The 18,689-nt window shown below is 38.4% G+C and overlaps 1 protein-coding gene across 1 annotated transcript in view; it reads right to left on the bottom strand.

The window, feature by feature from the left end:
* Positions 1–150: 150 nt before the first annotated feature.
* Positions 151–18,689, bottom strand: part of LOC100550576 (zinc finger protein Rlf-like) — a 29,410-nt gene continuing 10,871 nt past the window's right edge. The window contains exons 2-5 of the mRNA XM_031555267.1: positions 15,945–16,090; positions 7,587–7,668; positions 4,909–5,044; positions 151–828 (exon numbers count right to left, since the gene is read on the bottom strand). Coding sequence (XP_031411127.1) covers positions 494–828; positions 4,909–5,044; positions 7,587–7,668; positions 15,945–16,090 — 699 coding nt within the window. The 3' untranslated portion in view covers positions 151–493. The remainder of the gene's footprint in view (positions 829–4,908; positions 5,045–7,586; positions 7,669–15,944; positions 16,091–18,689) is intronic.

Here is an 18,689-nt window from a genome sequence, read left to right as displayed (position 1 = left end):
GCTTTTCTGTAAGCCTGAGAATAGAGACCGGAGAGATTTAGAGCTGTTTCATATTTCTTAGAATAATGCAAGTCAGAATTTATCAGAGAAATTAAAAACTACACAAAAGCTTTTTTTGCGTGATGGTAGGTTGGTTTTTTCCCTTAAAAAAAAAGTTAAGCATTGTTTTCCAGAAAATGCTCTCAGTGGTACGAGTACAACCACATTCAACTAGAGGGTGTCATTTCACATATTGGGGCAACATTAAAGAAACTTTAAGGCTAACAAAGCTGTATAGTGCACAAAACACCAGACCAAGAATGCTCATCAAGTGGTTTTGATGAAATAATAGTCAACTGTAAAATAACAGTCAATACACTGAAGTTGCATAACGTTAGTGACTTAAGATAAATAGGGAATATATATAAGTAAACTTGACTAAAAAATGGCATTTAGGTCAACAAGATTTCTAGGCACTTACATTTATCCTCTTGAAGCTTAAACCAGCTCTAAGTTAAGCAACGCCAGTGTAATTGCTGATTTTATGACATTTCTTTCTACAAAAATAAAGAGTTCCATATGCTCCTTTTGACACTCTGTGCATAACAACTATCACTTCATTAAAAAAAATACTGACAAACAATACCTCCTGGAATAGCTGATCTTCTAATGGTGACATGTAAAGACAGGTGAAAAGAGCTTGATGGAAATACAGATCTTTACTGATATCTGGATGATTTATGCAAGATTTTATAAGAGCCATTGCCTCGGGGATGCGTTCACAGGCAATAAGGTATCTGGCACGTAGTTCAAAGAACAGTGGATTTTCAGAGCTTAAATATTTGTTAACTGTACAGAAAAGAAAGATTTAAAGGTAATTAGAACATAAAGTCCAAACACCAAATATACTTAAATTTATTTCTCTTTTTAACAGTGCAATGTCAATAAAAAAATACAAAGAAAAAACTCTGTTAAAGAAGCTATCAAATATTTAAGTAAATGCTATCATCAAGAATCTATCCTTTTACTTGGAAACAGAAATCATTTTTATTACAACAATTGTTTTTGTTTTGACTATAACAGATCAACTCCAATTGCTAACACCGATTAGTAGAACATATACAATTCAGCAGCAGATACAAACATTTTCAAGAAAAAAAATTCTTTCCTTTCTGAGCACTGGAATTGGCTTATTGTCTGAAATATGGGATCTACATCACTTTCAACACTAACTATAAATATTTAAAACAACTTGGGATACTCAATAGCCATTAAAATGTAGGAGCTTAGAGTATGGAAAAAATTATCTGCAATTCACATACTTTAAACCTTTGGTTTTGCTTAGAGAAGTAGAATATAAACCCTTCCTTTCTCTAAATACACTGCTTTAAAAAGAAATTAAATTAAATCTGAAATGTATGTAATATGTTTTAATTAACACCTAAATGCTGATACTTTTAAATAGCTTTGATCTCTAGAAATTGCTTTTTTATACTTAGAAGCTGACATTGAAGCTAGAATTTCAACAATGTCAACTGAAACAAACATTTAATTAACTGGAAAATAATAAATTAATAAGACATTAATTTTTCTATAATTAGTTTCCTATTTTAAAAGATCATACAGATTCTAGCATTAAAAGTTAAAATGCCACTCAAGCATACAGAAGTTATAGGTTTGTTTTTATTCTGAGAATTGTTTGCATCTTCCCAAGCAAAGGCACCCTGAGATGTCAACTGTGTGCTATTCTTAATATATTAGAAATTATGGCCTAATCTTGCATTCTCAGCAGCCCCCTTATCAAAGAGAAAGAGTCAGAAAAGTCAATTTTTAGTGCATAGCCTGTAATACTACAGTATTTCATAACTTAAAAAAAAACCAAACACTACTAGTTTCAAGTAATTTAAGGATAACACATGGAAAGTTTATACCTTAAAAAGAACCTGCATGAGGAAAGTTATAAGCAATCTAAAGGGACAAAGGGACAAGAGATTTAAAAAAATATATAGGTAAGTGGTTACTGAAAACCACTATCTAAACAGCCAAGAGAAGATATTTCCCAAAATAAAATATTACCTGTGCAACAAGCTTTCATTTACACTGAATTATTTTTTAAAGGATCCTTGGTTTGAAAAATACACTTTATGCTCAGAAACAGGATTTCTCTGCCATTTGTATTTTATGAAAGCTAATGCCACTAAGCGCAAGTGACCATTTAAGGCACGCAATCTGACGTGATGCAAAGTTTTAGATCAGATTTCTTAATAGTTATACTCTAAGCTCCACCATAATAGATCTTATTCCCACTACCCATTAGCACTTTTGGTTACAAACATTATAAAGATGAAGGTGGAAAGAAAAGCCACTGTCTAAGGGTGGTTATATAACTGCAGGGAACAATGATCATACAGAATAATCCTTAAGGCCACGCAAAAGCATCTCTTTTTTGGACTTCATATACTTCAGATAACAAATCCAATTATCAGTTTCATATACAAACATTATCCCACAGATTATTGAATATTCCCATCAAAATATCTTAATCCAGAGACATTTAGCTTATGTTATCTGGTAATTTTAAGAAAATGTTGTATGTATAACTGGCCATAACTTCCTTTTCCTTCAAGTAAGTAAAGAATGCAGACTACAGTACTGCTTGTTATATCATTCTCAGTTTCTATGAGATAAATCCTTAGCTCAGAATGCTCCTCCACTTTGTGAGAATTCCACTTCTGACACGAATTCCCAATGACTAAGATCTGCTGTACACTCTAACACTGCTTTTAAACAGACTGAGCTCCCACTAAACAACTGACAGGGCTCTGCTCCCTCCCTGTTGTGGAATGCCCTCTTTTTCCAAGAGGACATTTACAATGCCTCTACCACTCCAAAGCAATAGACTACTGTTAACTACATTAGCATTTAGACATGCCTGCAGCACGTTAAGAACAGCTTGAAGACAACATCATCTATTCTTGTCCAGGCAGCATGTGCAGTACTTTGCTTTAGAGCAACAGATGCCAGCCGTCAGCTTAGAAAATAATTAACTGCTTTCATCTGAACGTTCCTCTGTCTACAGTATTCTCTTTCAGAAGTTCACATTAGGTTCTCTTATTCTCTCTCATCCATCAGAAGTTTATTGCTCCCAAGGTTCAAGAAAATTACAACTCAAATCAAACCCTGCTATTTTTATTTAAAGCAAAAGACTGCTTTCCTTTGCAGCCATTTCAGGATATAGTACAACACCTTCAACACCTCCAAGTACACTACAATGCATGTAAGGACAGGCACAGAAAGGTTTGTCTTGGCCTAACCTTGTGTGTGCAACTAACGAGTCCAGGGCAAGATTATGTAGTTTGCACAGTACGTGTTTATTCGTCCATCTGACTTTCCTAAGTGATGGTTGATGATTCAGCCTTTTCATCAACTGGCAGCTTTCTTCATTTAAAATAGTGATCCCCGAGGGAATTATATAGCCAAACATCAAAACATACATCAAATACTGCCAGCCTATAAAGCAGCACAGAGTATTTGCTTTGTGTAAGAATTCACAAGAATCAGATTTTAGAGAAAGTGAGACCAAAAAATAACCTTTTAAAAGATAATATCTAAAATAAAGTGTTTGTGGTAACAGATGAGAAGAGGATATCAGAAGATACAAGGAGAAAGAATACCTCAGCAGAGGGTAAGGAGATGTAGCCTGCAACAAAAGGAAATAAAATGATCATCTAATGATGAAAGGCTGTCTCATTCTGCCAGGCAAAGCTAAGGAAAAATCCTTGAACTGTTACTCATCATACATAGGTGTCATGCTGATCAAGGAAATCAGTAAGAAAAAGGATTAAAATAATTCTTTGCTAGACAGATGAATATTGAACAAAATATTTCAAATTGCTATCAAATCTTACATGCTTTCATTCTTCCCTGAGATGTTCTATGTATGTATGTTAATCTTTTAGGATTACAACCTTTTCTTCCATTTGACACCTAGCTTCAGATTTTGACCACCAAAGCTTCTAATCAGTCATGAGACACAGAATAAAATAAGTGCTTACTTTACAAGAGACAGAACAACAATCAAAGACTGCCCAGTTTATCAGATTAATTTGCCATCAAACCACTTTCTGTAGTTAAGACAGCAGCTCACTGAACTGTCCTGACTTTGCAGTTCTCTTCTTACCTCTATGGAACATACATGTTTTTTATAAAAAAAGGCAATTAATTTGAATCATTCATTGCATCACAGTAACAAAAGAACTGCATCTTCCATTGCTGGCAAATGAAAACAACTTTCAAGAGGTCCTCCTGTTAGCAAAAACATTATCTAAGAGGCTAGTAAAGTCTTTCTAGTAAAGACTTTCACTGTAGACAGGACACATGCCATTTTTACCTTTATGGCTACAAAAAAAAAAAAAACACAACAATTCTTTCCTCTAAACCCAACACTGTTGCATATGCTACCATAAACAGAAAGCAGCTACAAGATGTAGTCAGAAGTTCCACTACTAATAGAGCCAAGAAAGCCTCCAAACCTTACAACTTAATAGAAAAATGAAATGATTTAGGGTACTATGAAACAAAATTACACATCAGGACCTCCCCTGATCATGACACTTCAGAAGCCTCACTGAAGTCAAGTTTGTCTTTATGCGCTTTCAAGGTTAGAACACACCTGGACTTCATAAACACATTTTATAAGTGACTGCTCACTAGTCTCCTGTATCTGATGAACTTGATCTCTACACTATTGAACTAGACTGAAACTATTACTGCAGAAACTTAGTTTCCTTTCAAAAAAAAAAAAAAGACATAGATTTTAGTACGAAAAAAAATTGTGCGTGATGCCAGCAGGCAACGTCTAACCCTAATACCAAAAAGGCATGACTTAATTTTTTCTTAATGCTGGAAAATATGTGGTAAATTGAGTACCTAACTCCTGTGATACAGGCTTTGCTTTAAGAATTGCTTGTAATACCGGGTCCTCCCAAGGTCCACCATCTCGAATTATTCGAGTCACTAATTCCAGGTTTATATTTCTGTATTTATTTAGAAGGTTCTGACATTCCTATAAGTAAAAAGAAAACACAATTGTAAAAATGAAAAGCATTGTCTAAAAATACAGTTAGGCCACCCAAAAAGATACAAAGCTAGAAAACCCAATCATGTTCCAATACTTCCTCAGACAAAGTCTACAAGGTCTTATACTGATGAGGTCTATACAAAGACCTAAAGCAACAACTTACATTCTGTAAGACTGTGGAAGCCAGAATATTTTCTGATGTCACTAAGCAAGAGTCTCCCATTCGTATAAAAATGAAAACTGCTTTGGTTGAATTAGAGATATCAGCATGCTGTGGGAAAAGTCTTCACCTGATGCTAGTCTGCACAGATTTAGACACACTGACACTGCACCTGTGACACAGGGATGGAGCATAAACTCTTCTAAGGCTTTAAGAGAAAAACTGAATTAAGATATGTGAAACATCAGTCCTCAAGCACCCATTTTTATCCAGATTTCTGTTTAAGAAAAATCATGCTTGCCAAAAATAATATGGTCTGGTTTAACAATCCTTGATTTTCACATATAACAAAATTTCCTCCTATTGTTAGTAACTGGCAAAAGTGTCAACAAGATTAGAATTCTACTGTTCATTAACAATAACACGAAAAAAGTATATAATTTTGAAATCAAAGCAAAAAGGTGTCTTTTTTTGTCAAAGAGTTAAGATGACTATAATTATGCAACTAAAGAATAGCTTCTACAAACTATACAATTATCTTCTCCACATTCTTTTTCCTGTAAATTCTTTTAGTTTCAGCTCCTCACTGCTTTTTCTTTTTTTTTATATTCAGATGAATATGTATGTATGCATAAGAATGACTAGGTAACTGAAACAGTGGCTTTCATGACTCGTTTGATTATACAAAGGCTGCTCCAAAAGTAATGTCTCCTTCTTTACTATGCTGGCCTGCAACGTCAGTGGTAGATGTTGGTGGTATAGCAATGGAGGTTGAACCCTACCAACAATATTCCTTTACACTTTGTTGCTGTGCAACAGATGGCAGCAAAGGACCAGTCCAACAAACTGGACAGCGGATGAAGCAAAAGTGTGTCACTGAATCCCTCCATGCAGGAAAAAAATGGCACCCACTAACATTCATTGACACTTGTTGAACATTCATGGAGACGAAACAGTGGATGTCATCACAGTGAGGTGACGGATGGTGCATTTCAGCAGTGGTGATAGCAACATGAAAGACAAGTCACATTCTAGATGATCACACAGATATTTTTTTTTATTTAAAACAGAAGCACGGCATGCAGGCTCCTGTACATCTGTGACAAAATGCCTAGCTAAAGGTGGTGCCAAATTTAAAAGATAGCACTTTGTAGCTGTGAATTTGCTCTGTCAACTAGTGCTACTGTGCTCTTTGCAGCTGTTGTAGTTTCCATGCAAATAAATAGGAGGCATTACTTTCAGAGCGATCTACATACAACAGATTCAAAAATTCTTCAAGTAAAGATCCATTTAAAAACATTCATTGCTTAAAATTCAAATTAAATCGGAAATTATAATACAAAAGCCCAACAAATAAATTTCTATATATCACACTGCTAAATTCTTTCTTGTTCATAGACCGTTTTTGAAAAGCCCTTATGACTGCACTACCAAAGTGCATCATTACTCTCATGCAAAATCCCTGTCCACTCCCGGGGCTGCTAAGCCACTTCTTGACCCCATTGTTCCACTAATTCTAATCAAGGATAATTTATAATTGCTGCTGTTTTGATAACTTAGCTAAGTAGAGCTGGCATTAATTTGTACCAGCGATGAAAGAAGAGGTATTAGCATAAAAATTACAAGAGGATAGTTATTTCTCAAACTACAATTTCCTGATCAGTATTAACAAAAGAAGCAACCCTGTCTTCCACCCTTTCAATTTTTTTCATGATTAGCACAAGTGCTTTCTTTCCCATGCACTGAAGTCAACTCTCAAAGCCCATACAGGGCCCAGAGAAAAACACATTATTGGGCAGGAAAAAAAAAAGTGGGGGGGTGGGGAGGGGGAATTGGGAGGACTAAATTTTAAATCCAGAAACATTTCTCTTATACAGCTGTAAGTAGCCATAAAAAAAATTGCCTCAGGCTAGTCAAGAATATAGCCATTTTATACAGTGCCATACACTAACCTGAGAAGTTCACTGAAATACAGCTTCAATTTCAAATTTGCTGTTTAAAACTGCTGAGGGAACCTTGAGGTTTCATGTCACAGACTGGCGTGAAACACTAGATGACATTAAGGTGTACTTTGACACAAACAAGTTCCCTTCTATGTAAGAAAAGCATAGAACATGTCTTCAAACAAAAGACAGGCATTAAAAAGACTTAGTCCAGAAAGATTCAAATAGCAATATGATAACAAATTAAGAATAAGTGACTTTTCCTTCAAATATCTTTTTAATTTGTTTTCACAGTCTTTTTTTTTAAACTTACCATGGCATTTTTCCTTCAGGTCATATATTCACAAAAAACCACCCAACCAAGAAACTGTCATAACAGGTATTAAAATAGTATTAAAAGTTTATATAAAGTAGGCAACACTACCTGGATTGAACCTAAAATATCCTTCAAAGGATCTTCATAGAACTCATCTTTTCCAAAGAACAGCAGCAATTCAAAAAAACTCCTAAAAAACAGAAGTAGTACAAAGTCAAGCAAACTAAAAGTGTTCATTCAAGAAACTAGTGTAAGTTTACTATTTTCCATAGCACTAAAACAAAACAGCATTTTCGTAAGTTTAGGGTTCTTGCCAGCACTAAAGAGTCATTGTAAAAAATGTTTGGCTAATACCTACACTTTCTAGACACTATTTATGTTTCAATAACTCCACAATGGTCTGATACCCTGCACTGGATTTTAGCAGTTAAGATTCCACATCCCAAACACATTCTGCATCAGCCATCACGTCACAAATATAATACATTAATAGCTAAAGATAAGCTATTTTACAAATATGAATCAACAGTAGAAGCAAAAAATACTTAAAAAGTTAAAATCTTTCCTCATTACTGCATTCAGTCTTTGGTTGCAATATCTGTTTAAACAAAAAGGAAGATATTCACCAACTGTTGGACAAGGAACTATTTTGTATAACTATTAAATTCACTGCAATTATTCCTAAATTTTAGTGACTCTTATTAGTTCAATACATTTGAAAGTATACCCTCAACACTTTTCATTTTTAATATGGCAGATCCAAAAGAAGTTAAAGAACAGATTTAAAGCAAAGTTTCCCCTGATGTTCAGAAATGCTGTGGATCAAAGAATCTTAATATTAACACAAAAAGAGCTTTCTAAAAATTTCAAGACTCCAATGGGAATTTTTATGAAAAGTGTCACAAAGTTAGGCAGCCTTTAGATTATACTGCAGCAAAGTTTATCACTGGCTAGGAAAAAATATGTCAAAAACAGACCTAGAAAACGTGAAAAACAAATTCATTAAGTTCAGAGATGGGACGTATCTCCAAGCCTTTGAATCTCAGTTGAGATATGGAATGGGAAAAGAAAAAAAAAAATCTCAATACCCAAATAAGCACTTTATTTAGAAACACAGTATCTCATTTCACATTGATAACATTTTTGCTGCATACTGACTCTTAGGAAAGGTCAAACTTGAGTCATGTCATGATCGGGACAGTAGGCCAACTGGATCTTAAATAATATTTGGTTATGACAAAACTACTTACAGCAAATGACATAGGCATCAGATTTAATTTGTTTTAACTGTTTTAACTGATTTAAAGAGAATAAGACGACAAAAAAACACCATGGGAAACTAATACTGAAGAAGTGCAATGTACAATTTTATTCTGTATCGACACATCTGCATGACAGTCACAGAATCATATAATGGCTTGAATTTAAAGGGACCTCAAAGCTAATTTAGTTCCAACACCCCGCCATAGGCAGGGCTGCCCGCCACCAGCCCAGTCTGCCCAGGGCCACATCCAACCTGGACCTGAATGCCTTCAAGGATGGGGCACCACAGCTCCTCTGGGCAGCTGTGCCAGCACCTCACCAAGCTCACAGAAGATAATTTCATCCTAATATCTGATCTAAACCTACCCTCTTCTACCTCAAAACTATTATCCCTTTTCCTAACAAGACACTCCCTAATGAAGAGGCCCTCCCTGTCTTTCCTACAGGTCCTGGAAGGCCGCTATGATGCCTGCTTGGAGATCTGTATTCTCCACCTCTTCACAGGAGAGGTGCTCCAGACTTCAGATCATCTTCATGGCCTCCTCTGAACCTAAACTAACAGGTCTAAATTCTTCCTGACCAGCTTCAATCAAGCATGCCTGGGAAGAATCGCTGCAAGCCTTCTACATGTGGATTGCAGACTAACTGCCTACGTAAATACAAATAGCTGTTGCCAAGGTCTTCTTTTCTCTGCTGCCTCTGCTATTTCAACAGGTGAGGACAGTAGAGTGATGGGGCAGTTAACAAGCAATTCCCAGTGAGTGACTGTGGCTTTTGGGAGAAGATTCTATCCTCTCACAAGCTAGCCCCTGAACTAGCTTGGGGTCTGGTGATTGCTGTTGGTGCAGCAAAGGCAACCAGTAGGGCCACACAAGTCTCAAGTCTTCTAAGTTATGGGCACAATTTTCAGACACTGCCACATCCAACTTTGTCCCCTGCACAACTCTCTGTTGGATAAAAGCAATCCAACTGCTGATTGGGAGTACAGGTGATGCTTTTCTCTATCCCTTCAGTGGCAGTGAGGATTACTGAGAGGACTAGGAAAACCCACCTGATATATACATGGCTGAGAGGCTGGTGTCACTGTAGGAAATGTGGTTTTTTCAACCATTGGTTTACTTGGCACATGGCCCAATGGCTGCTAGTGGTGTCCATCTAGGTCACAGGGGGAAAAGAACCCTGTCCCAGGAGCTGTCAGGACTCACTGACAAGGGCTTTAAACTAGGTTTGAAGGCGAAAGGGAGTGACAGCAAGCTTGCCCACAGCAAGGTGCAAGTTACCATAGTTAAGTTAGAGGGACAAGATGTTAGCAGGAGCCCTCAACCCACTGCATTTTACAATGAATGTACTAGGCAGCAAGCTGGTGGGGCTCATCACCAGTGCTTTAAACTAGATGTGGTGGGGGAAGGGGATGTACTGCTGAGGAACAGAGAAGGGACAGGGAAGAACATTGTTGGTTTAGGAAGCAGCAAGGGAAAACCTCAGATTTTTCCCAGAGATTTTTGGCAGGGCTCTTTTAAGAAGATAACGAGGCCGAAAACTCAGCTGAAGTGCCTCTGCACCAAAGCAAAAGGAAGGGGTAACCACGCTGCAATTGGAAAACGATGATCTTATTGCTATTATCATAAAAATACAGTGGCATGACTCACAACTGGAATAATATGATTTAGGGCTATGAGACTTTTAGAATGCAAAGGTGAGGTAGAAGAGGTGGGGGAGTTGCCCTCTATGTTAAGAAGTGGATAGACTATGAAGAGCTGCCCCTGAGAAGAAGTCATGAACAGGTTGAGAACTTGGGGGTTAAAACTTAGGGACGGAACCAATAAAGGGCATCTGGTGCTTGGGGTCTACTATAGCAGCCTTACTGAGGGGAGCCTGTCGATGAGACCTTTTTGCTTCAGCTACAAGAGGTGTCACACTCACAGGCTCTCATCCAGGGATTTCAACCACTCAAATATTTGCTGGGAAAAGAATACCGTAAGTTGCAAGCAGTCCAGGAGACTCCTGAAGCTCATTAACAACTTTCTGGTTCAAGTATTGGACTGCTGGACCTGGTGCTCACCAATGCAGAAGAGATCATAAAAGATGTTATGACTGGAGGCAGCCTGGGCTGCAGCAACCACGTCCTGGTTGAGTTTGTGATCTTGAAGAACCTGGCAAAGAGTGGAGTCAGGATCCTCATCTTCAGGAGAGCACACTTCAAGCTCTTTAAGTGCTCATCTCTGCTGGATGAGATACCCTAGGAAACCATCCTAAGGGACAGAGGAACAGAACAGAGCTGGCAGCACTTTAAGGATGCCTTTTTGATTGCACAAGAGCTCTCCATCGACCAGAATAAGAAATTGGGCAGACAAGGAAGGAAACCAGCACGGTTAAGCACGGACCTGTTAGTCACACTAAGAGAAAAAAAAAAGTGTAAGTGGAAGCAGTGGAAGCAAAGTTGGAATGGGGAAAACCAAGGTGCAGATGGAACTGAATTTGGCAAGGGATGTGAAAAACAAAGAGGGATTCTTCAGATACATTATGCAGAAGGGACAGGCAAAGGAGAGCATATACCCCCTGATAAACAAAAAGGGAGAGCTAGCCTCCTCAGAAACAGAGAAGAATAAAATACATAACAAGTTCCTTGCCTCAGCCTTCACAGCCAGTCAGGCTTCTCATGCCTCATATGCCCCTGAACTTCTAAACAGGGACTGGGGAAGCAAAATCCATCCTGGACTTAGTCCATTCTTAGACCAAGATCACCTCATGAGGCTGAATGTGTAGAAGCCTGTAGGGTCAGATGACACTCATCCCAAGGTTCTGAAAGAACTGGCTGATGCAGTTGTCAAGCAGCTCTATCATATTTGAAAAATCATGACTGCCAGGCAAAGTCCCTGGTGACTGGAAAAAGGGAAACATCACTCCCATCAAGAAAAGGAAAAAGGAAAATCTGGAGAACTACATGCCAGCAAGCCTTACATGTGTGCCTGGGAAGATCACAGAACAGATCCTCCCGGAAAAGATGTTAAGGCATATTTGAGATGTGGAGGTGATATAAGACAGCCAGCACAGCTTCATCAAGGGCAGACTGTGCCTGACCAATCTGGTGATTTTCTATGATGGAGTGATAGCATTGGTAGACAAAGGAAAGGCAACTGATGTCATCTACCTGGACTTGTGCAAGCCTTTGACATGGTCCCACACCACATCCTTATCTGTGAATTGGAGATATGGATTAGAAGGCTGGAACTCTAGGCAGATAGACAATTGGTTGGATAGTCCAGAGGGTTGTTATCAACAGCTCTATGTCCAGGTGGTAGCTGATGACAAGTGGTTTGTCTTGAGAAAAGTACTCTTAAATCTTAATCCCACTGTCTTGCTAGCGTCTTAAAGCGTAACCTCAGCAAGTTTGCTGATGACACCAAGCCGAGTCATGCAGTTGACACAACAGAAGGAAGGGATGCCATCTGGAGGGATTTGGACATGCTCAAAAAGTGGGCAAATGAAAATCTAATGAGGTTCAACAAGTCCAAGTGTGAGGTGTCCCACACTGACCAAAACAATCTCAGATAAGATTAGAGACTGGAAGAAGAACTCATTGAGAGCAGCCTTGCAGAGAAGGAGTTGGGGATCCTGATGAGTGAAAAGCCGGACAATGAGCCAGCAGTGTGCTCTTGCAGCCCAGAAGGCCCTAAGTATCCTGGGCTGCATCAAAAGAGGAGTGGCCAGCAGGGAGAGAACGGTGACTTTCCCCACTTATCTGTCGCTCTGAGGCCCGACCTGGAGCACTGTATCCAAGCCTGAGGCTCCAGTACAAGAAGGATGTAGGCCTGCTAGAATAGGTCCAGTGCAGGCCACAGAGATGTTCAAAGGTCTGGAGCACCTCCCCTATAAAGAAAGGTTAAGGGAGTTGGGCTTGTTTAGCTTGGAGCAGACAAGGATCCAGGAAGACCTCACTGCAGCCTTCCAGTACTTGAAGGGAGCTTACAAGTAGGAAGGGGATCGACTTTTTACATGGTCTGATAGTGGATAGGACAAGGCAGAATGACTTTAAACTATATATATATTTATATTAGATGTTACTAAAAAATTTTTTACTTAAGGCCAGGTTGGATGGAATACTGGGCAGTCTGATCTTGTAGTTGGCAAACATGTTTGTGGCAGGGGGATTGGAAGTAGACAATCTTTAAGGTCCCCCCCAACCTAAGCAATTCTACGATTTGTAAAAGGAACAATGCTAGCATTAGGACCAGAATCTTATCAGAAGTTCATATATGCCTGACCAAAGAAAGAAATGAACAAACACTGCAACACTCATCTCGTTAGATACTTACATAAGCAGCAGATGGATACTACTACTTATGTAATTAGTAACTCTCAGTAAATGCCTTTTTTCAGCTCACTTTTGTTCTTTGGAGTAGTGAAGCCACACCGCACAGTATCCCTCTAGAGAAAAGATCCATAGCTCCATATCAGTATGAAAAACTCTCTCCTCATACATGGTTCCTGCTTGCCAACCTCATTTGGTGCTCCCCCTGCACTTGTCACTTCTTTACAACCTCAAGTGCCCCAGCTTAATTCTTGATCCTTATGTGGGATTTATTCCACTCCTTAGCATTTGCTGTCTTGCTTCGGAGCTTTTCTGGTCCTTCCTTCTGCACCACCTTTTGAGATGGGAACGGGCAGGTACACCAAAGCAGCACGGACCATTAAAGATGCTGTGATGTGCTGTGATTCTGAGCCCTTAGCTCTCTGCTTTGTTCCATCTTACTAGCCTCCTAACACTTTGCATTGTTGAGCACTGTGATGCACACTGAAGTGACATTTTCATTAAAACATTCAGCGTGATAACAGTCTCGCTCCATGGCTGTAATTGTCAGTTTGAAGCCCACCACACTGAACATTTTGATTGCTTTGTTGTGTGGTTTTTGGTTTGTTTGTTTGTTTTGCTTTCTTTTGTTTCTCTTCATTTTCCCCCAAGTACCACTGCACCCTTGTCTAAACTGAATTTCGTCACTTCCTATCATAAATCCTGTCTACAGTTATTTACATTTTGTTCTTTATGATACTGGGGAAAAAGTATCACAACCAAATGTGGCTGTCTCACTGATTGAAACAGTTTACAATCATATCAGTAGCAAGACTGTTGGACACTTGGTTGAGAAGAGTCCTCCAAACCCTAACCTAAAGTTAGCCCACGTTCCTCTGCTTCTACTGAAGCTCTGCTGATATGATGGAATAAAAAACAAGAGACCAGTAAATGAGCAAAGGGAGCCTGGCTGTAATGCAGTGAGATAAGCAATGTGTCAGAGCATGGAGCAAGGGTGCTTCTTCTGTCTCTGCTCAGTGCTGCCTTACTTTAATTTAAAACCATTCCCATTTGTCTTATCCCTATCAGATCACATATAAAGTTGCTCTCCACTTTTTGCTCCCTTTAAAGAATAAAGGCCATAGTAAGATCTCCACAAATGTCTTCTGTTGTCCAGGTAGAATAATCACAGCTCCCTCATCCTTGTTTCATAGCAGGGTTGCTCCAAACTGATAAAGGAAACCATTGAGCTGTTTATGTTTCCTAATTAATAGTCTCCATTTTGTTAAAATTACTATACACAATTCCATTCTGGTTTTGCTATCTTAAAACACAGTCTGCAAAATGGTACATCCATATTTATATGCATAATAATGGTGCTTCTTACTTTACCTCATCACTTATTAAATATTACTGGAATCAGAAGTTTGCCTAAGAACATTAACAACATTATTAGAAAATGCAAATACAGACCCTGTTTCATTTATGATGAATTTGTGCATGGCTAATACATACAAGAAACGACTGGCACTAATGCTAGGAGTTTATCATCTGGTCACCCACAAAGTCTCACTCAAATATGACAACATAGGCAGATTCTTGTTCTCTAAAACCTAGGACTTGAATAACTAAGATTTGATTAAGATTTCCCAGCTAATTGCACTACTAAGTCCCAGAATCCCTGATATTGTCAAACAGATTCAGAAGACAAACCACACATAAGGTCATTATTCAGTATTCTAAAGTTGAAAGAAATGTAAGTAAATCCAGCCCCAAAAATCAAGACAGATCATCAGGAATAGCCACCATTCAAAATACAACAAATTTCTGAGTTTCTCGTTCCCAATTCCCTCCAAACTCTGCTATCTGAAAGTATTAAGCAGCACAATTTGACCTTCGCGAAATGAGTTCTTCCTAAAAACTAATGAAAAAGAGAAGTCACCATCTTTTGATTCAACTGCTAAGTCATTTTCTGAGCATTCCAGTTTTAGAAATGGTAATATTTTGATTCCATAAATAATCTACTATCAAATAGTTCCCTCCCAAAAAACTCAGTCTCTTGAGTGAAGTTTCACAACACTTGAAGATAGCAGATATTCTGACAAGCATACAGAATAAAGCTTTAAGTTTTACTTAACTATTACCAATAGTTAACAGTAAACAGTTCCACCAGACTGATAAGTAAACTGATAAAGGTTACAAAAACAATCGCCTCAGAAGACTAGACAAAGCACAAGTGAGTCATTCCCAAATAAATTTCTGAACTGAGACACAGAGCTATATTTGAAAATGTTGCTCAACAAGAAAGCTGGACAGATAAATCTGCTCCAAGCAAACTGAACCAGCAGACAGAGCTAACTCTCAGATTTTGATCTCCCTCTGCTGATGAGAAAAATCAAGTATACAGGATCTCAGCTAAGTACAAGAAAGTCACTTAAAGTATCGAGAGTTTTTTTGTTGTAGGTTTTTTTTGTTTTTTTTTTTAAATCTTCTGTCCAGCACTGCAGTTTCTGAGATCTGAGAAGTTCCATTTCTTTTTCTTTCTTCCTACTTATCATTACCCTCACACTTTCAGTCTTCACGTGGGAAAAAATCAGCACTGCATACAGAAAACCACACAGCAAGATATACGTTTGAGTATTCTGCAGTTCTCTGTCAAATTGAACATGCACATAACAGGCCAAAAATCATAGCAAATCATTCCTATAGGTATTTTTAGAACTTGAACATAAAATCCATTTTAAAATGCATTACTTTCTTAAACAGTATAAGAAATTTGTCTTAAATACTTTGCTTATTACATCAACGTTAAAAGCACGGAGGATCTCTGAAAACCCACTGGCTATTATCAAAGTACAGCACTAACATTCTACATTGTAAGGGAAATAGTAAGAAAAATATGATGTACTTACAAAGCTAGGCTACTCAATACGTATTGTACGTGCTCACATTCAGCTGGGAATGATACACAGGCAGATGTGAAACAACAGAGAGCTGTCTGAAGCACCTGAAGCTGAGGCAGAGGAACCTGCCATCTTCCAGCATAGTCTTCAACAACCTAATGACAAAAACATTGAAAGCCATATTACAAACCAAAAACATCCTCTTTAATCATGAAACTATAAATAGTTTGTACTGTACCTGCTTCATCTCCCCTCCTTCCTTAGAAGTAGGGTTAATAACAAAAAAAAAACAAAAACAAAAACACCTCAATCCACAGAAATAGAATCCTGACCACCTGCAGTTATCAGCTAAAGAAGTAGTAACTTCATTACTTACATTATAACACTAAGAATACTTAATGCATCATTTACAAAGAGTAAGGCCAAGAAAACCATCTATCTTATATAGTAACATGGTAGTTACAGTACTACTACTATGTTACCACAGTACTACATAGGAGATACATTTAAACATAAGCTTGTATTTTGCAAGTGAATACAAATTACGGAATCTGTAGCAATTCAGACAGCCTACTCTAAACAAACAGAGAGGAAAACAACCACCCTGCGTTCTTCCAGCCTTCCCCTTAGCAGAGAAGGGCAGAAATACTCTCTCTTACACAATCAAACAAATAAATTTGCCCCTTTTATGTGTATGACAGAGCTTGAAGCTAACTATACCTTCATCTACGGTTATGAAACTACACTACCTAGAAAGGAAAGAGATGATGAAAATAGGTGCTTTTAGGAAGACATGTATCCAACCATTTACTGGTCATGCAATTGATCCTACTTGTGTTATTAAATGCAGGAATCCCCATATTTCTGACATTACCTATTCCCACATCAGGTGGCTTAACTAAGACAACACCACTTGAAATTTCTACAGCATTATCAACACATGAAATTCCACCCAATCGCTTTCATACAGTCTCTGTACAAAAGACAGCATTTAGTTTAGCACAGCATTAGAACACAGATTGGTAAAGGCTGTAGTTTGGTCATTGTGCTGCTGCCCTATAGAAAGTAGGCGTTAAAGGGCTTTGGGTCTTTTCTACTCCTTAATCAATAGCTAAGATGTGAGTCATGTGCAACACTGAGCAGACAGAAAAAGCGTATTTCTTCCACGCTTTGGTACATTGCTCATCTCACTGCATTACAGCCAGGCTCCCTTTGCTCATTTACCGGTCTCTCGTTTTTCCCATCACAACAGCACAGCTTCAGTAGAAGCAGAAGGATGTGGACTAGCTTTAGGTTAAGGTACAGCACACCCTTTTCTAGCTTAACTTAACCGCTATCTCCTACATTTGTAGGAAGTGAGAAGCTGGTGGGGAACCACAGTGCCATCAATTAGAGAGAAAAGGCTGAAGCACTCCTTAGCATACACGAGGAACAAGCAGACTCTAAGAAAGCTGTGAAGTGCCAGCCCTCATTACACACCAGGGCAGCTTTACTCAAGAGCCAGTACGGTTAGCAAAGCACAGTTTAAAACAAAAAAAATCAGATATAACCTTCTGCAGGTTTTCTTTTAGACTTGAAGTCTGTGACCCTCTTTCAGACCTGTCCACTGCCCCTTCAGCTAAATAAAAGAGCTCAAAGTCAAGATGATTAGCCTGAGATTTTAGCACCAAAGCTACACACCTAATTTAATTTAAGGCTCTACAATATGAACAGGCCAGCAACCCATTTCTGACAGTCTGCTTATACCTGCTCCCAAACAAAGTAGCTATTGACAATGGGAGCAATGTTATTTCTTGTTGTTATTTTAATTTTCAATAACAACAGTGGAGACTGGTTTATATTTTGAAATGGTATTCTGCCTTTCTACCAAAACCATTTTAATAATCCCTATTTCAGAAGCAGTTAGTTTAATGCAGCAAACATCTAGGTCAATTGGAAGAGAATAACTGACTCGTGGATAAATACTCTTCCTGTTACAAGGAATAATAAGCACTTCAGAAAATTGTACTGACATCACCTATTGTGATCTCTCTGAAATACTTCTAAGCAGGCCCCTTGCATGAGAAATAACAAATCCTTATAAAAATCAAAGCAGATCAAGAAAACAGACTCTACTGGTTTTAGTCTCTATGAAGTAAAAGAAAATAATGATAAAAGTTTCAATTCCCACCAGGGTGTTCTACAGCACTGTAACCTGACAGCCGTAGTACTGACATGTTTGTAAATTATTTCAATCAGTGAGACAGCCACATTTGGTTATGGTACTACTTTTTCCCCCAGTATGGTAAAGGACAACCTGTAAATAAACATAGGAAGGATTTATGACAGGGAGTGATGAAATTCAGCTTAGACAAGGGAGCAGTGGTTCTTGGGTGTAGCAATTGGACAGATCAGTACAATGGGAAAGACGTTACAACAGAGGCATGATGACAGAAGGATCAGCACAATAGAAAGGTGCTATAAGGGAAGGGAAGAAGATTGCTCACCTGTTTCAGAAGATCCTAGGTTTGCAGGGGAAAGCATCACCAAGGAAGGGTCTCCAGAAAGAGATCCTTCCCCCAGCAGTCAGCCCTTACATGGGGTCTAAGGGAGGTGCAGCCAGGCTCCACCCCTTTTGGTCACCCAGCTGCACTGCCTTCACCTGTGCTCCCAGGGCTGACTCAGACCTTTCCCCAGATGATCAACTTGTGGTTCAGGCCGTGACTTAACAGTTCCCATACGTTGGGGAAAAATGAAAACAAGTCAAAAAGAAAA

Source organism: Meleagris gallopavo, chromosome 1 (assembly GCF_000146605.3).
Source record: "Meleagris gallopavo isolate NT-WF06-2002-E0010 breed Aviagen turkey brand Nicholas breeding stock chromosome 1, Turkey_5.1, whole genome shotgun sequence".
Lineage (NCBI taxonomy): Eukaryota > Metazoa > Chordata > Aves > Galliformes > Phasianidae > Meleagris > Meleagris gallopavo.
Note: the sequence above shows the minus strand (reverse complement) of the source record. Positions and strands in the feature narration are given on the sequence as shown.